Source organism: Erpetoichthys calabaricus, chromosome 15 (genome assembly GCF_900747795.2).
Source record: "Erpetoichthys calabaricus chromosome 15, fErpCal1.3, whole genome shotgun sequence".
NCBI classification, from domain to species: domain Eukaryota; kingdom Metazoa; phylum Chordata; class Cladistia; order Polypteriformes; family Polypteridae; genus Erpetoichthys; species Erpetoichthys calabaricus.
In genome coordinates, this window is record NC_041408.2 from 79351077 (window position 1) to 79369370 (window position 18294).

The 18294-nt window shown below is 35.3% G+C and overlaps 1 protein-coding gene and 1 long non-coding RNA gene across 6 annotated transcripts in view; one reads left to right on the top strand and one right to left on the bottom strand.

The window, feature by feature from the left end:
* The window catches only part of LOC114666275 (kinesin light chain 1-like), a 109873-nt gene that overhangs the window by 56100 nt on the left and 35479 nt on the right, over positions 1 to 18294 (top strand). For 2 of the 5 annotated variants that reach the window (XM_051919202.1, XM_051919203.1), the window contains exon 14: positions 7672 to 11706. The exons of the other annotated variants lie outside the window; for them this stretch is intronic. In XM_051919202.1, coding sequence (XP_051775162.1) covers positions 7672 to 7677 — 6 coding nt within the window. In that variant the 3' untranslated portion in view covers positions 7678 to 11706. Of the gene's footprint in view, positions 1 to 7671; positions 11707 to 18294 lie in introns of those variants that run through there. 5 annotated transcript variants of the gene reach the window in all.
* On the bottom strand, positions 910 to 3736 carry LOC127525917 (uncharacterized). The gene is made up of 2 exons (XR_007933542.1): positions 3336 to 3736; positions 910 to 1680 (listed from the first exon to the last, which is right to left on the bottom strand). It is a non-coding gene; the product is annotated as an uncharacterized LOC127525917 (long non-coding RNA).

Sequence of the window (18294 nt, forward strand, 5' to 3'; positions counted from 1 at the left end):
ATTAGACAATGGGCCATAAATCCAGTTTGAAAACATGTGTAACCAAATACAGTTTGATAATCTGATATTAGAGTTTGTCTGATATCTCATATTTAGTTTTGGTTAAATCCCTAAAAACATTCGGTGCCAAAAATGTGTAAGGAGGCACACTTTTTCCATGGTATTGTACATAAATGTAAGTTTTAAAAATCATTAGCTTCAGCTTGCTTTCTGAGCCCACTTTTTCACAGGGAGCAAGTGACCCCTTAGCATTAGGGAAATGCTGCACAGATGTACAGTGTAGTTAAATAGCACAGGTTGTGTCAATAGGTTAGTAGTCTGGCATGAAGATTGCATATATAAGTAAAAGCAGAAGCACCTTTGTTAACCTTTATATATGTAATAAATGAATTAATATTTTACCTCCCATTTTTTAAAATAATTTGGCTATTAGGTCTATAGCTATCTTCTTGCCCTATTCTTATAATTATTCTCCCCTCCTCCAGTTTTTAGGGTTACATTATTTTAACATTACTTGATACCATTTAGTATAGTCAATTAATAACGGAAGTCTAAAAGGAAGTAAAACAAGTGCTAATGAGATAAAAGGGAAAAAATACCAAGATTTTTGGTCAATTTGAAAAAATAATGGCTACAGTTGGGAATAGAAATCAAATAAGGGAAGTCATTATCGATTATTTGCATGTCCCACCAGTGACTCAAATTAACAGATTAATTTGTATATGCAAAAATATAAAGAAATAAAGCCACTACAGAAACAATTGGGTAACTGTGCCTGTTCAAATCTTCAGTGAAATATTAGTTTGTGTTGATTGAACTCAAGTCTCAGTTTACATTTTTTAATTGGCTCATTATTTTGTTTTGTTGTCCACAAACTACAGTATGAATAATGTATGTTCATTAATATAATTTTTTCGGGTATGAAATTTAATTTTAATTGTGAAATAACAATGTCACTTCTTACCCTCTGTAGCTCTGACAAAGCATGATACATGCTTGCTTCCTTTTTTTTTTGCATGAAGTCTTCTTCTATGTTGTGACTGCCCCACCCCATCCTCTGACTGCTTATTGGTCTCATTAACCTACAGTGATTGTAGCCTTGACAGTCAATCAGCCAATTAAATGCCTTGTCCTTCTGTGGATTGTACTCCCTCTTGTCGATTTCCTTCTAGCTAAAACTGTAAAATCTGAAATTTTGCAGAATGTATTCAACATGATTATCAAACCTGTGATATCTATGGTAATGTTTCTTAATAATAGACATTAATTAGTATTCATATTATTTAGTATTTTTTAAAGTGTGAGAGTAAGTTAATGTTAGTCGATTTTTTTCTATTGTCAACATTGATAAATACATTTTTAAAAACATTATTTCAGTCGTTTGTTGATATAGAAAAGTATAGTTCTGCTCAATTTATGCAGGATTCAAATCTTGGCATAAGAATGAAGTTAATAAGCAAAATTCTTGATGACATTTATATTAACATTTTATATTCATTAACATTTCATTTATATTGACATTAAATATTTTAAAATGTAAAGTTTCAGAGTGTTTCACTTAATTTAATTAAATGTATCTCACAGGCTATTCCTTGTTAATTTAAATAATCTCTCAAAATATAGCTGAAAAAAGTCTACCATGATTGCATTAACAAAATTAAACAGTAAACTGCAAATCTACTTAATCTACAGTTAGGTCCATAAATATTTGGACAGAGACAACTTTTTTCTAATTTTGGTTCTGTACATTACCACAATGAATTTTAAATGAAACAACTCAGATGCAGTTGAAGCGCAGACTTTCAACTTTAATTCAGTGGAGTGAACAAAACGATTGCATAAAAATGTGAGGCAACTAAAGTGTTTTTTGAACACAATCCCTTCATTTCAGGGGCTCAAAAGTAATTGGACAAATTAAATAACTGGAAATAAAATGTTCATTTCTAATACTTGGTTGAAAACCCTTTGCTGGCAATGACAGCCTGAAGTCTTGAACTCATGGACATCACCAGATGTTGGGTTTCCTCCTTTTTAATGTTCTGCCAGGCCTTTACTGCAGCGGCTTTCAGTTTCTGTTTGTTTGTGGGCCTTTCTGCCTGAAGTTTAGTCTTCAACAAGTGAAATGCCTGCTCAATTGGGTTAAGATCAGGTGACTGACTTGGCCATTCAAGAATTTTGCACTTCTTTGCTTTAATAAACTCCTGGGTTGCTTTGGCTGTATGTTTTGGGTCATTGTCCATCTTTATCATGAAACGCCGCCCAATCAATTTGACTGCATTTAGCTGGATTTGAGCAGACAGATACATCTCTGAACACCTCAGAATTCATTCGGCTGCTTCTGTCCTGTGTCCCATCATCAATAAACACTAGTGTCCCAGTGCCACTGGCAGCCATGCACGCCCAAGCCATCACACTGCCTCCACCATGTTTTACAGATGATGTGGTATGCTTTGGATAATGAGCTGTTCCACGCCTTCTCCATACTTTTTTCTTGCCATCATTCTAGTAGACGTTGATCTTGGTTTCATCTGTCCAAAGAATGTTTTTCCAGAACTGTGCTGGCTTTTTTAGATGTTCTTTAGCAAAGTCCAATCTAGCCTTTCTATTCTTGAGGCTTATGAGTGGCTTGCACCTTGCAGTGCACCCTCTGTATTTACTTTCATGCAGTCTTCTCTTTCTGGTAGACTTGGATATTGATACACCTACCCCCTGGAGAGTGTTGTTCACTTGGTTGGCTGTTGTGAAGGGGTTTCTCTTCACCATGGAAATGATTCTGCGATCATCCACCACTGTTGTCTTCCGTGGACATCCAGGTCTTTTTGCGTTGCTGAGTTCACCAGTGCTTGCTTTCTTTCTCAGGATGGACCAAACTGTCGATTTTGCCACTCGTAATATTGTAGCAATTTCTCGGATGGGTTTTTTTCTGTTTTTGCAGCTTAAGGATGGCTTCTTTCACCTGCATGGAGAGCTCCTTTGACCGCATGTCGTCTGTTCACAGAAAAATCTTCCACATGCAAGCACCACACCTCAAATCAACTCCAGGCCTTTTATCTGCTTAATTGATAATGACATAACGACGGACTTGCCCACACCTGCCCATGAAATAGCCTTTGAGTCAATTGTCCAATTACTTTTGAGCCCCTGAAATGAAGGGATTGTGTTAAAGAATGCTTTAGTTGCCTCACATTTTTATGCAATCGTTTTGTTCACCCCACTGAATTAAAGCTGAAAGTCTGCGTTTCAACTGCATCTGAGTTGTTTCATTTAAAATTCATTCTGGTAATGTACAGAACCAAAATTAGAAAAAAGTTGTCTCTGTCCAACTATTTATGGACCTAACTGTAATTCCAGATCATGTGGGACTGGATGAAGTCTGTCTTAGCAGTATCAGACACAAGGCAGGAAACAGATTGAGGGCATGCCAGTCCATTGCAGAGCCATCTCACACACAAACGCACACACTTCTACACTTTTACTAAAATGGGACAAGTTAAAATTTCCATGGGATAAGTTAAAATTTCCAGTTAATCCAGCTAACATGCATACCTGAGGTTTAAAAAAACACCAAAGACGGAGAAAATGACATGGTGATGTATCACTGAGACACCAATGCTTGCCACTGGAATCCCCAAATTATTTTATTTTCCCCATTTTTAACATAATTTAAGAGCTGTGTGACTTGTGTAATTAAATTCTTATTGACTGCACAGCTGTGTGGCATCAGTGTATAATTGTATACCACAAGGTTACTAGTGTAGTATATTTTAAATTTTGTACATGTGATTAGTTTAATGAAGGTTTACTCTAAAAGCAGTGCCAATTTTGTTCTTTGTGTTAGCTGTCAAAAAAATAACAGTTCCTCTTAAAAAAATAGTTACCCCTTACATTATTGCAGCAAACACTTCAATAAGATAACAAAGGTGGCCAAGGTAGAAGTAGATAGTGATACATGAAAAGCTAATAATCAAGTAAAGCACTGAGAAAACATGCAGACATAGTCTGTTCTGCCTTTAACTTGCACTACTTTATTGAAAGCATTTAAAAGTGACATGATAGTTTTCCCCTCAGGGTCTTACTCGTTTTAAAAGGTTGCCACTGTAATATTTGCACTTTGAGAAACTTCAAATTCAATGATAATATACAACTTGACGCAATTTCAAAGTGACAATTAAGGACTTATCAAGTATTGCAGCCAATTAGGTATAGGCACAAGTCATGAAGAATTTTAGTGTAAATGTTGTTTTGATTATACTGTTTTCATACTGCCTGAAAAAAATTACTGAAGGACTTTAACAATGCATTATATCCCAATTACTGTTATATGGTAAGCTACAGCTTTTATTTGCATTTTTGTATTATAAAAGTCCTTTCATCCATTTTGTGCACCTGTGCTTTCAATTCTAAGGGTTTAGAAAGTCAAAGTCTATTATATCGACATGAGGTTAAAAGCAGGAACCTGGATAGGATACCAGTCCATTGCAGGACATACTGATACATACACCCTAACTTGCTCATAAAAGATCATTTATAGTTGCAACATATCCTAACATAAACATACTTAGGTTATAATGCTGTGGAGAACAGACAGTAAATGGTCTAGAAAATTAATGTTCATCATTTCAAAACAATGTATTCACATAAGATTTCTATTTAATTATATCTCAATTTTTTGCTTTAAGCAAAACTTGCTTTAAGTTATCTTGGGCTTTCAGTACACAGTGGAAAGAGTGCCAATAATGAGCAAGCAATGGCACAGAATTAATAGTAGCATTTCGAGTATTTTTTTAGATTGTAAAATAACAATTTCTTTGTTTTGTGCCAGCCAAATGAGGCAGAATAGTAATATATACAAAATTTAGCAACCAGGGGATCATCATAAATCAAAGCATAATAGGATTGATACCAGAGAATCAATCCTACATTCACCTAAGTTTGAAATGCTCACCAAGAAATTGAAACTAAAAAACACTGGCCAGCAATCAAAAACCATAGATCCTTTAAGAATTCACATATCAATGAAGTGAGTTTTTTCTCTTATTTGTCCATAATCTTGGATGCTTTTGAGGTTGCAATATGTGGCATACTTCCGGCTACGCAAACATAGCAGTGCTGTAGCAACTCTAACAAAATGGTGATGACCATTACCAAAACAATGCAGCATCACATAAGATGTGATAATAATTCAGATTCTATTGCACCCAGAGTATTTTTATCATTTCCAAGCGATTCATACGAATACATAAGTAGATCTGGATATAACAACATTAATGCACAAGATTAAAAAATAGATACCTAAACAATCATGATCACAACATCTTGAATACCTGCTAAATGATGTATCTTGTCGTTTTTTATTCACCTAGTATTTATTTCCTGAAAAATTATAGTTAGTCTCTACGTAGTGAAAAATTATAAAGATATTGGCTTGACATTCACCATTCCTAACTATAGCAAGTGTTGCAGTTCTAAACCTGCAATACAAACCTCCAACTTTTTCTGGTTTCCTAAAATAGATTTATGGCCTTGTATTTCATTCATTTTTTTCATATTCTAACATTAATTGATTGCACCATTAACAAAACCATTGAGATATTGTAGAGCAATAAGACGACAATGTTATTTGATTTTGTACAGGTGAAAAATTGCAACAAAGCATTAAAATAACTACACCGTTCAACAATGTTAGATTAACAAGAATTCACAGCAATAAGCTTTGCTATATCTGTGATGAATAAGGAAACTAGAAATGAAACTTTAAAAGGTTAATGCATTTTTTGCTATTTGAAATTTTTATTTTGTAAAAAGAAATAATGGAAACTGTTATTGATATGCTACACTGTGTGAAATAACCTGATAAACTTGTAGCAAAGTGTGTGTCTGTAATATATATATATATATATATATATATATATATATATATATATAATACACAGTACCTCATAAAAGTGAGTACACCCCTCACATTTTTGTAAATATTTTATTATATCTTTTCATGGGACAACACTGCAGATATGTCACTTTGATACAATGTAAAGTAGTCAGTGTACAACTTGTATAACAGTGTAAATTTGCTGCCTCCTCAAAATAACTCAACACACAGCCATTAATGTCTAAACCGCTGGAAACAAAAGTGAGTACACCCCTAAGTGAAAAATGTCCAAATTGTGCCCAAAGTGTCAATGTTTTGTGTGGCCACCGTTATTTTCCAGCACTGCCTTAACTCTCTTGGGCATGGAGTTCACTAGAGCTTCACAGGTTGCCACTGGAATCCTCTTCCACTCCTCCATGACGACATCACGGAGCTGGTGGATGTTAGAGACCTTGCGCTCCTCCACCTTCCGTTAGAGGATGCCCTACAGATGCTCAATAGGGTTTAGGGCTATAGACCTGCTTGGCCAGTCTATCACCATTACCCTCAGTTTCTTTAGCAAGGCAGTGGTCATCTTGGAGGTGTGTTTGGGGTCGTTATCATGTTGGAATACTGCCCTGTGGCCCAGTTTCCGAAGGGAGGGGATCATGCTCTGCTTCAGTATTTCACAGTAGATGTTGGCATTCATGATGCCCTCAATGAACTGTAGCTCCCCAGTGCCGGCAGCACTCATGCAGCCCCAAACCATGACACTCCCACCATCATGCTTGACTGTAGGCAAGACACACTTGTCTTTGTACTCATCACCTGGTTGCTGCCACACACTTGACACCATCTGAACCAAATAAGTTTATCTTGGTCTCATCAGACCACAGGACATGGCTCCAGTAATCCATGTCCTTAGTCTCCTTGTCTTCAGCAAACTGTTTGCGGGCTTTCTTGTGCATCATCTTTTGAAGAGGCTTCCTTCTGGGACGACAGCCATGCAGACCAATTTGATGTAGTGTGCGGCATATGGTCTGAGCACTGACAGGCTGACCCCCCACCCCTTCAACCTCTGCAGCAAATGCTGGCAGCACTCCTATGTCTATTTTCAAAAGACAACCTCTGGATATGACTCTGAGCACGTGCAGTCAACTTCTTTGGTCGACTATGGTGAGGCCTGTTCTGAGTTGAACCTGTCCTGTTAAACCGCTGTATGGTCTTGGCCACCGTGCTGCAGCTCAGTTTCAGAGTGTCGGCAATCTACTTATAGCCGAGGCCATCTTTATGTAGAGCAACAATTCTTTTTTTCAGATCCTCAGAGAGTTCTTTGCCATGAGGAGCCATGTTGAACTTCCAGTGACCAGTATGAGAGAGTGTGAGAGCGATAAAACCAAATTTAACACACCTGAGATGTTGTAACACTAATGAGTCACATAACACTGGGGAGGGAAAATGGCTAATTGGGCACAATTTGGACATTTGTCACTTAGGGGTGTACTCACTTTTGTTGCCAGCGGTTTAGACATTAATGGCTGTGTGTTGAGTTATTTTGAGGGGACAGCAAATTTACAGTGTTATACAAGCTGTACACTGACTACTTTACATTGTATCAAAGTGTTATATCTTCAGTGTTGTCCCATTAAAAGATATAATAAAATATTTACAAAAATGTGAGGGGTGTACTCACTTTTGTGAGATACTGAGTATGTATATGGTATTAAAAAATCCAACATTAATCTTCTGTGACATTTTCATGTTTTCTTCTGTGTGTTTAATCTTGTGTGTTGTTTTGTGTCTTTGTTTTCTCTTTGCGCTAGGCTTAAGTCATGAGGATTTTTCTCTTCTCTAAACCTAATACCCTCCCAAGCAAATAGCAAATTCAAAAGGAATTTTTTTGTTGTTCCCACTGGTTTTAATCTTCCAAATGAATCTTCCTCGACCATTCCTGCTGTCTTCATTGAGACTTCCCTCCAAACTCTTCTTCAAACAGGCTTCCAAGCTAAGGGATGTGCCTCTCCACTTCTCTTTACCTGTTCCTTCCTCTTTACACCATATTCCATTCTCATAAATCTGTGAAGACTAAGACAGGAAGATAGCTAATAGCAAAGTGCTGCTTAAAATTGAAATGACAGTCATGGAAAGTAAGACAAGAAGAGGAAAATTCATGATAAATGTGACTATATGATAATTTATGTGTTCAGTACAGCAAAACTCCAGACATGCACGCTCAAAAAAATACACACCTCGGTACACACATCCTGGAGTAGAGTAAGATTTATAAATACATGTGGGCCAAATAATAAAAGTGTTTAAAAAAAAAAAAATAATAATAATAATTGTACCATGCATTTTTTTAATAATGTAAACAGTTGGTCAGAAGCTCCTGATAAGGAGTCATTTGTTTATAAGAAATTTACCTGAAGTTGCATGTTAGTTAGAGTTAGGGAACAGACAGCTGCAAACCTTTTGCCATCCATTTAATTTACATGCTGCTCTCTGTCTTCACATAAGCTTACTTTGGCCACATTGCATAGGATGTTACACATTTTATATGTTGCAATATATGTAAGATAAAAGCAATTTGTATTTATTTTCCTTCCACAAAATATTTACCTACCTTTTTCATGTTAGTTATCTGGAGCATACTATGAAAAATAATATTTCAGTCGATCCTAATTTGTGACTCACATTTCATAATAAATCCAGTGTTCAATATATTTGAATAGTTTTGTGCTCGGGTGAGTTCCATTACTTGGTCTCACGGTAAGCCAGTGTTGACAGATGCCCCCTTAATTATGGGGTTTTAAGTGTACAGATACTGAACCAATAGATAGTCATTTAATGCACATTATCATTTTAAAAATTTAATTTACACTTTTGAATTTATTTTTCAACACAGTAGGCTGTGCTGTTTACATTTATCAATTTAATAAATCCAGGCGTTTATCTATTAATCTAAAGTGTCTGAATTATGTTGCCATTATGAATTATTTCATATATCTAGCATTATAGTTATTTAGTAATTTATGTGTAGTAAAATATTTATCTTTTTATTATTTTGCCACATGAATAAGTAAAATAAATTTAATAATTTTGTAAAAAATACAATTACTTTAATGAGAATGAGACCTTACTTGTGTTTGTAACTTATGAATGCTGTATTTAATTATTTAAGAATCTGTTTTATCCACTTAATTGCTATTTTTATTATATTTATTAACAATGCCAAATATCGCATAATGATCCTTATTTAAATAATGAAAGTATTTTCCAGTTTAGATGGCTAAAAGTTTTTAAAATATTAAGACCTATTTAAAAAAATAGGCACTGCCTCACTGTTTCTCTTTTGTTCGATTTTAGCACACTTCACACTATTCCAGAAGAGGGCGTCAGGCCTCTGTTTTGGGATAGACAATGCTACTTTTTAAGTACTGTTCCATTGAAGAAAAATTATTTAAATAGTGCGTTAAACAGAATTACAAAGGGGCAGAATTACAAGGCATTTTGAGACCTTGTTGGTTTCTCCAAATAATACAATGTTTCAGTTTTAGAAAATATTATTGGTTGTGATTTCAATCTTGAAATGAATACATCATTGTTTAGTATGTTAGACTATTGTTTTTATAATTTGCATATCATTATCTGATTGTTATTTTTTGGATTTTTCCAAATTTCCAAACACTTTCTTAGAAATAAATGCTGTTAAACTAAATAAATGTTTAACACCTTAGACACTTGCTAGACTAAGCACATTTCCAAATAAATTAACCTGTATGTGGCTAAGAGGCCCGTTACTTGTGAATTAAAAAAGTTTGTTGTGAATTACATACTATATTAATCATGTAGATTTATGCCAACATTTCAAAAGGTGACTTGACAAACTGTGGTGACAGCAGATCAATAAACTTACTATTTTAAAATTTGAATCAGTATCTACTATAACTTTCCAAAAGGGAAGGACATTTTTTTTCTTGCAGGTAAAATCAAGCAAAACGTACCCAAAGAGAAACCAGAATATTTCCTGTTTTTCTTTTTTTGCCTTCCTGTTACAATTCAAGAAAAAAGTTGAGGACCAATTCAGTTGCTAAATACAAGAGAATATTGACAGCAACCGCCCTTTTACCCGTTGGTTCCAAAATACAGTATATAGTTTGGAATTTTTACTTATAAAAAGTCTTGAAACTCCCCTTTTATGATTTCATTATTGTACAGCTATTGATTTCCCGTAACAAACAGAATACTACCAAATGAACATGTCCATAATATTCATCCTGCATATAATTAAAAGTCTGATCTTTTATTGATTGTTTGACTAGTAGCTTGTTTTAGAGCCCTTCCTTTAGTGTTTGAAATCTTCAGGGTATCTTCAGGAGATTTTAACACTTTAAATGAAGACCTGTTACATGGTCTAGAGTGATGGCTACACATAGAACATTATTTAATATTAATGCACACAGTATTCCAGGCAAATAAATTATAAGAAGGAGAGTAAAGTAAATTAATTACTGAAGATCATCCTTGTAAAAAAAAAGGTGCCACCACATGACAGAAATGGAGGTAATATGCACTTTAAATAATATTGAGCATCAGTCTGATTTATTTTGGTTGTACTCTTTCTTCAATGCCTTAAAACTGATAGGTCAGTTTATTTGCTTGAAACAGTACAGGAGGGTTTCATTTTTGTTGAAAACAGTTAAGTCCTTGGAACTATCAATATGAGTAAGCAGTAAAATTAGAAGGACATTGTCATTTTTAACTGCGGAGTGAGATAGTGTAGTGGTTAGTGTTACTGCCTCACAGCTTCATGGACCTATCCATGTCTAGTTTGTATATCTATCTTTTAGTCCTTAATGGTTTATCTCTCATATAAAATGAGCATATTAGGTTAGTTGGTAAGTGGGTGTGTGTGTGTGTGTATGCCTCCTCTTCAGGTTTGGTTTCTATCAAGTGCTCGATAGAGCAAAGGTGGGCCATAGCTCCTCCATGACCCTTTAATGCAAAAGAAGTAGATTTAAAAAATGATAATTCTAATTAAAACTTCTACTCATTTATGCATGACTGTTTAATTAGTCATATTTAGGCATTACAGGGAGATTTCTCACATTTTTGTTGCTTATGGAACTGGTAAGATATATTTGTGTGCTTCAGAAACAGCTATTTAAAAATACAACACCCCTCAACAGTAAGGTTAAATGTAGGTAATGATTTATGTAAAGAACAAGGAGTAGTATGAATTAGGCTGTAAGCAATTAAAAACTAGAACAAAGCACTAAAAGAAACATATACAGTGTGTGGCTTTGCTGCATTTAAATTATAGAAAACATTCAAATTTCTATATTTTTACATTTCCTTAAATTTTATAAAATGTTTTACACCCTGTTTACATGTCGATTATACAGCATTTTTTTTAACCAATGTAAGAAAAAGTTATTTTGATAAGACCTTGCCAGACTTTTTTTTTCTCTTTTTATATTTTGGAACTTTTTAGGAATTTGATTTGGTTGAACTTTTTGCCATCACTCTGGACCTGCTTATCACTTTAAAATGTACATTAGCAAAACTGCAGAACTGTACATGATTTCTAACCAAATAAGCAGAAGGCAAATCATTGGCTAGGCTGTTTTGTTTTGTTTTGTTTTTTTTCCTCTACTGCAGTTTTGTTTCACACAGTGTGTTAGTAATTTCTGAATGGTTATGTAAATTTAAAATGCTCTTCAGTGACTGTCTCTCTGTTGATGTACTCTGCTGTTCTAATATCCTTGTAATCTCTTAAATGCTTGTTACCTTTTAATTGTATCTGGTACATTGATGTTACTGAATAGTTTACCTCTAATTAAAGGAGAGTAAATTAATTGAATGTGTTTTATTTTTTCTTCATTATCTGCTTCAGTGCTTTTTCACAAACTACTCAAGTATTTTAAAGTAGGAAATGATCCAAATGGGTGCCTTTGTCTGAACACTTTTATTTCTCCATGTGTACTTGAAATGATAGTCACACAGGCTTACATAGATGATTAGGAATTTTTTTTAAGTAAAATCAATAAAAATATGTTTGTGAACTATGTTATTTTACAGGTCTCTTCTAAATTAGTTTCTACATTTTCTGATTTTTATATTAAATCAAATATTTGATGCTGGAAGTCTGCAAAAAAAATAAATAGATTTAACAGAGATTTAAGAGATATAGATTTAAGATTTAGATTTTACATTTCAACAAGCTGATGTTTTTTTTTTTGTTTTTTTTTTTATATATTTACTCATCATAACTTGCTGCATTTCAATATAATGAAGTATGGTGTATGAACAGTTGTTTAAGAAAATAAAAGATAGATTGTTCAAGTGTTTGTTTAGGTAATGATTCAGAGAACCTGTATTCTTAAGCCATGGCTGGCACAGTATCTTTTTAATTAGGCTTTATTGAAGTAGGAATGTTGCATGGCAAGTGTATTGTTTATTTTTATGCATTTTAGTTTTTTCATCTGGTTGCTTTTTATTCAAAATGTGTTAGTCTTTTCATTTTGGTGTCTATTTTAATTTTTAGCTGATTTATTCTTTCCTGTTATTCCTGTGTATGAATTTTCACATTTTGGGAAGTAAGACAAAACATTCTTAAAAGTATAACCAGAAGAAATACACATATGAGTTTACATGCATCTTGTGTACTCATGCAGCACATGTGTTTTCATTTGAAAACCTGACACTAATTTAACTCTATGCTGGATCACAGCTAACTTTGATTTATGTTTTTTATGTAGACCTGATATCACAATGCACAACGTCTAGCTGTAGGGTATGTCGGACTTACTGACCACAGTTGCTATCTTGTCACTGGAACATGTCAGCTTATACGACTGAGAATTGTTAGGCATATCAAATTGCGTGACTGTATGCCGGTCTTCTTAGTTCAGTCATGTTTGCCCCCTTTTCTGTCATTCAAATACATGCTGCCTAACGGAGCTGGAGGAGCGTTACGAAGAATTAACAGGTACAGCAAGTTCAGCTGCAACTTCTGCCTTTTTTTTTTTCTTTTTCCCTTCTGTTCTGGTGTGTAAAACTTGAGACATCAGACACATGGGCTTTTCTTCTGCTTATGGAGTCCAAAACACCCTCAATTCCTTATTCATCATTACTACATCAAATGCATTGTACTTCTGGATGAACAGTAAATGGTTGGCAGCACTCATGCACACACAGCCCACCCCTGCAATTAAAGAAAAAATCAAAGTGAGAGAGATTGCAGCCGAAGTTGCCATACCTGGAAACCATTCATACATCACAGCTCTGCCAGGCAGCACCTTATTGGCTGTCAGAATATTTTGGAAATGTGAGACTTTTCTGGAAAATGTTCACAGTAGTCACATAATTTATCATCCACTGCAACAAATGAGAATGTCAAGTCTGACATCCCCTCTGAATAGAAGTCACCAGCTTTAAAGACTGCATGTCTTTGGGAATGCAGAAGGAAAAGCCAACAATGACAACAGGACACACCACACTGGATACAGAATTTGATCCGAGGATGGTGAATCCATGACATAGGAGCACAACCTGTTATGCCATCCTGGTGTGTGACAGTGGAAGCTTAATTTAAAAATGTAATAGTTACAAAATGGGTCTATAAACTTAAATGATTTTCATGCACTTTCCAGTGTGTTCTAGTGGTAAAAAGACTTGGGTTGTAAATAAAAAGGTTGCTGGTTTAATCTGCAGGTAACTCGCTTTGTTTCCCTGTTAAAGTTCTCTGTAAATAAATTTAACATAACTCTGTACCTGTAAAGCACCATAGAGTGCCATAAAAATAATTTCTGTTTTAACCAACTTTGTTTGTACAATGACTTATTCATGTCTCTCCCGTAACCCTACCTATTATTCTTTTAGCTTAACAGTACATTTGATACCTTTTATTTGATCATTTTCATCATTTTACAAAATCACTGCACTGTTGACAAATTACAGATGACAAATACTGCACTTGACACTTTTCCAAAACCAGTCTATCCGGAAAACTAAAGCATCAGAACATGTAAACAATTCCTTCATGTAATCTGGGCATTGTGCATTCATACTATGATTCTATCGATACATAGTAAAGCTTGAAAATATGAACTAAGTAAGATGAAACTAGTGTAGTGATAAGTGACAACAGAGTGGCTATTATTATCTGACATTACCTGTATTGCTTTTGATCTTGTAAAATATTCAACAGATTGTCAGATTACAGGATATTTTGAAGGGATGTCATTTTTTGGCTTAAAAGAAGCCAAATTTAATCTCTTGCGCACAAAGTTCCCAAGTGCTAAAAATGAAGGCTCTCTGGTATTCCAGTTGTGCTTTTGTCCAACACTGTTTTCATTCTTTAATCTCAATTAACACTCCCTTCACAGTTGACTTTCTCTGAATTCTTTGGCGAAGTTCAAAATTGATCTGTAAAGCCTGTGCTGTTTTTTTTAAGATTATCCGAGTTACAAATTCGTTAAAATGAGTCATTGATGGCATTACTGTACTTGAATTCTCAAAGGCTGAATAACCGCCACATATCTCCCATGGCACCTAAGTTGTGCATCTGATGTCTGTAATACAGAAATGTCCATCAATTTAAATGGGGCTGAACAGCTAAGGCGATCAGCTTTAAATTCTCAAGACTAGAAAGAATTTTACAATTAGTGTATAATATACGTCTCTTCATTTTTGTTATTGACAGGGCCTCATTCTTAAATTGGTTTGGTATTAGTGCCCAAATATTTATGGAAAGCAGTCATTAGTGTGTTCAGTTCAGTAACTGTTCTTAAATAGAGTGGGATGTTATTTTTACATGTTAAACAAAATAACTGATGGTGATTTATATTGGACTTTATTAAAAATTACCTATTGAGATTAGAGTGTGTAGTTTGTTTCAATTATTCCCTAGGTCTAATTTTCAAGCAGTAATCCTTCACCTTTCAAGTGCTTGCATCATTGGGATTTAAGTATAATGTGTAAATGTCTAAGTTACATTTTCAGTATGCTTATATATAGCTTATTTTTATTTAGACATTCAAAGCACTTTACATGGACAGTGGGGAGCCAATTCAACCATCACCAATGTGCAGCATCCACCCAGATGATGCAATGGCAGCCATTTTTGTGCCAATATGCTCACCATACATTAGCTATTACATGGTGAAGGGGTGAGAGAAATAGCCAATTAGAGACTGGTGATGTCTGTGGAGCCAGAATGAACAAGGCTGTGATGGTTAATGAGGCCAGGACCTTGGTTTACACCTTATTCTTTTCGAAGGATACCCACAGATTTTTTTATGACCACAGAGAGTCAGGACATCAGTTTTATGTCTCATTCAAAGGATGGCAGCATTTGTACAGCACAGAGTCCCCATCACTGCACTGGGGCATTGAGATTCACACCCAGACCACAGGTTAAGAACTCCCTACTGGCCTCACCAACACTTTTTTCAAGATTTCATGGTCTCTCATCCAAGTGCTGGCCAGGACCAAACATGCTTAGCTTCAGGTGGATTACCTGTTACAAAATGCAGGTGGTATCGCTGCTGGCTTTATCAGTTCTTTATTATTAGTAAACCTTTCTCTTGTTATGTTCCCACATAGGCTAGCGGCAAAAGTACAAGTTCAAGGTTATTGTCATTTGTCCTCAGAACAGATGACAAAAACAATTTAAAAAAAAAAACACACACACATAAAAAGGTAATTTTAGATTTTATACAGATATGTGAATCTGAACTCCTAACTTCCTTAACGATATGTTTACCCTAGGAAAAACGGGCCTAAAACGTTTAATTCTTTTCAACAAGAAAAAATGTTATTATTACATGTAACAGAAACATCAGCATACAGTAAATAAAGTTCAAAGGGCATATCTAGTGTCCACTGCTATACTGATTCAGATTTAGTGCATGTCATTTCTGTGCTAAGTTTTGAGACAGTCACCAACGCATTGCCCAATGTTGCAATCAGGACACTAAAAGCATGTTTCATTGTGCACTTTTCTTATAATGTTTTTTCTTTTTCTTGCACATGAGAGGGTACAATGCCGTCGCCTGATCCACACGATTGCTGCAACCGTTGTGTTGTTGTAAGCTACCATACCACAAGGCTTGGTGACTTCCACGTTTCCCCTGATACGAACATTGACAGTTGTCGCATTGTGAATAGTGATTAGATGGGCTTACGTCTTGCTTGTCCTTACACTTCATCAAAATTACTTTGCCATTTTCTTCATGCAGCTACTGTTAAACCATGGTGAAGCTTCACTAGAGCCAATTCACTGGGCTTATCATGGTGATTCGGTCATACAGTACCATATTACTTTCTGTGTTAACATCTGATGATCAATTCACATCATCATCACAATCACTCAATTTTAGCAGTGCTTCAGTTTCAGTTCATTCTACAACTGCCTTTATGAATTTCATTTGCTTTTGTGTGTGTGGTTTTTTTTTTAAGACTGATATTTAATAAATTTCCAGATATTCTTGTTTGAATGAGTAAGAAACATTTTTAGTCAGTAACTTCTAGGATCTCCTTTAGCAGTAATAACTTCACACTGTCATCTCCTATAGCTGATTAGATTAGCAGTATCTGACATCTTACTGAAGAGATTTTTCCCCCATTCCTCTTTATATAACTCTGCCAGCTCTGTGAGGTCTGAAAGATAACGTGTATAAATTGCCCCTCTCAGTCTGAAGTATTCAGAGTTCTCATTATTCATGGATCTAACAATATGAGATAAAAAAGATCTTCTAGTTCATATCAAATCATTGTTGGAGAGCATTTTGATATTTCTGGTTCATTTTTGCAAGTAAAATTTATGTAGTAATGTTAAATTAATCTTTGTGTCTTTCCACAATGCCATGTTGGTTTTCATGGGCATTGCCATTTTTACCAGTAAGCCTATCGTCACTAGCATTGCCAACCAAATCGATTCATCATAACAACTGCAACGCTTATTTATATAGTACCTTCAAATACAAGTATAATTTAAAGTGCTTTACAAATGGTAATAAGTATGGGGAAAAAAGAAAAGCAATAATCAAATACACTAATTATACTAGGAGTCAGAAGGTAAGAATGTAGAGGAGAAAAACCTCTGGAGCTCCACAGCCAAAATCCTGCAGCAGGCCCCACTGAGCATTATATTGTATACATGTATATCTAAGGTACAAAAGAATAAAAAAGAGAATCAGCCAGTATAGACATCATCAGACATGGAGTCTCAATGTTGTTCTACTTTCCACCAGCTTCGGGGAGTTTTGTCCAGAAAGGTGATGCCACAGGGCTTCCACTGGTGTAACAGATAGAGGCACTGTCAACCCCTTGAACCCTCAGATCAGACGTCAGACACCAGATAAAAGTCCAATATGACTTTATTTTATAATAATAATGTGCACCAAGCACTCTACACTCCACTATACTCACATAATACAATCAATAATTAATCCTCCACTCCCAGACGCGTTGCCACCCTTCCACCCAGCTCAGCTCAACGTCTGGGATTTCCCACAGTCCTTTTATAGTCTTTGACCCGGAAGTGTTTCGCCTCTCTCTGTCCATGTGACCGTGAACACTTCCGGGTCAGATAAAAGCTTCTTTTCTTCAACCCGGAAGTGTGTCATTCGCTCTGTCGCCGTTACTAAGACGCACTTCCGGGTTATAGGTGAAACAAAAGTCTCTGGGCCTTCCTGCAGCATCCCCTGGAGGTTCCCATGGTATCCAGCAGGGCTGTGATGAAAAACTGCACTGTCCATGATGCCCTGCTGGAACTCGGGGCACCTCTATGTTGCAGGCAGGGCTCCACCTGGTGGCTTGGGGGTATTGGCCGGGATGAACGGCCGGCCATATTCCATACTGGATACCAAGAATAAAAAACAAATGACAATGGGACTTGTAACTAATTTTGCAAAAAGCCTGATTAAAAAAGTATGTTTTAAGATGCGACTTAAATAGCTCTGCTATGCCGGATGACTTAATGTATCTCCTATAAGTAGGTTATTCCATATTTTTGCAGCATAAAAACTAAAAGCAGTCTCACCACTTTTTATGTTTTACACTTGGCTGAATTTGGGGAAATAAGGTTATGATTAGGAATGTAAGTCTGCAAACATTTCAAGATATATAAAAGTGTAAGATTATTTGAAGCCTTATAAACTATTAGCAGTATTTTAAACTTGATTTTGAAAGACTCAGACAACCAGTGTAAAGATGCTAATACTGGTGCAATGTGGTCGGATTTCTCCTTTTTAATTAGAATTCTTCCAGCTGCATTCAGAACCAGCTATAATCAATTTAAATTTTTTTTGGCAGACCCGTCAAAAGTTCATTGTAGTAATTTATGTAGCTAAAGAAAAAGGCACGTATTATTTTTTTTTTTTGCATCCCCTAAAGAAATTAAAGAATAATAACATGATATATTTCTTAAATTTAAGTGC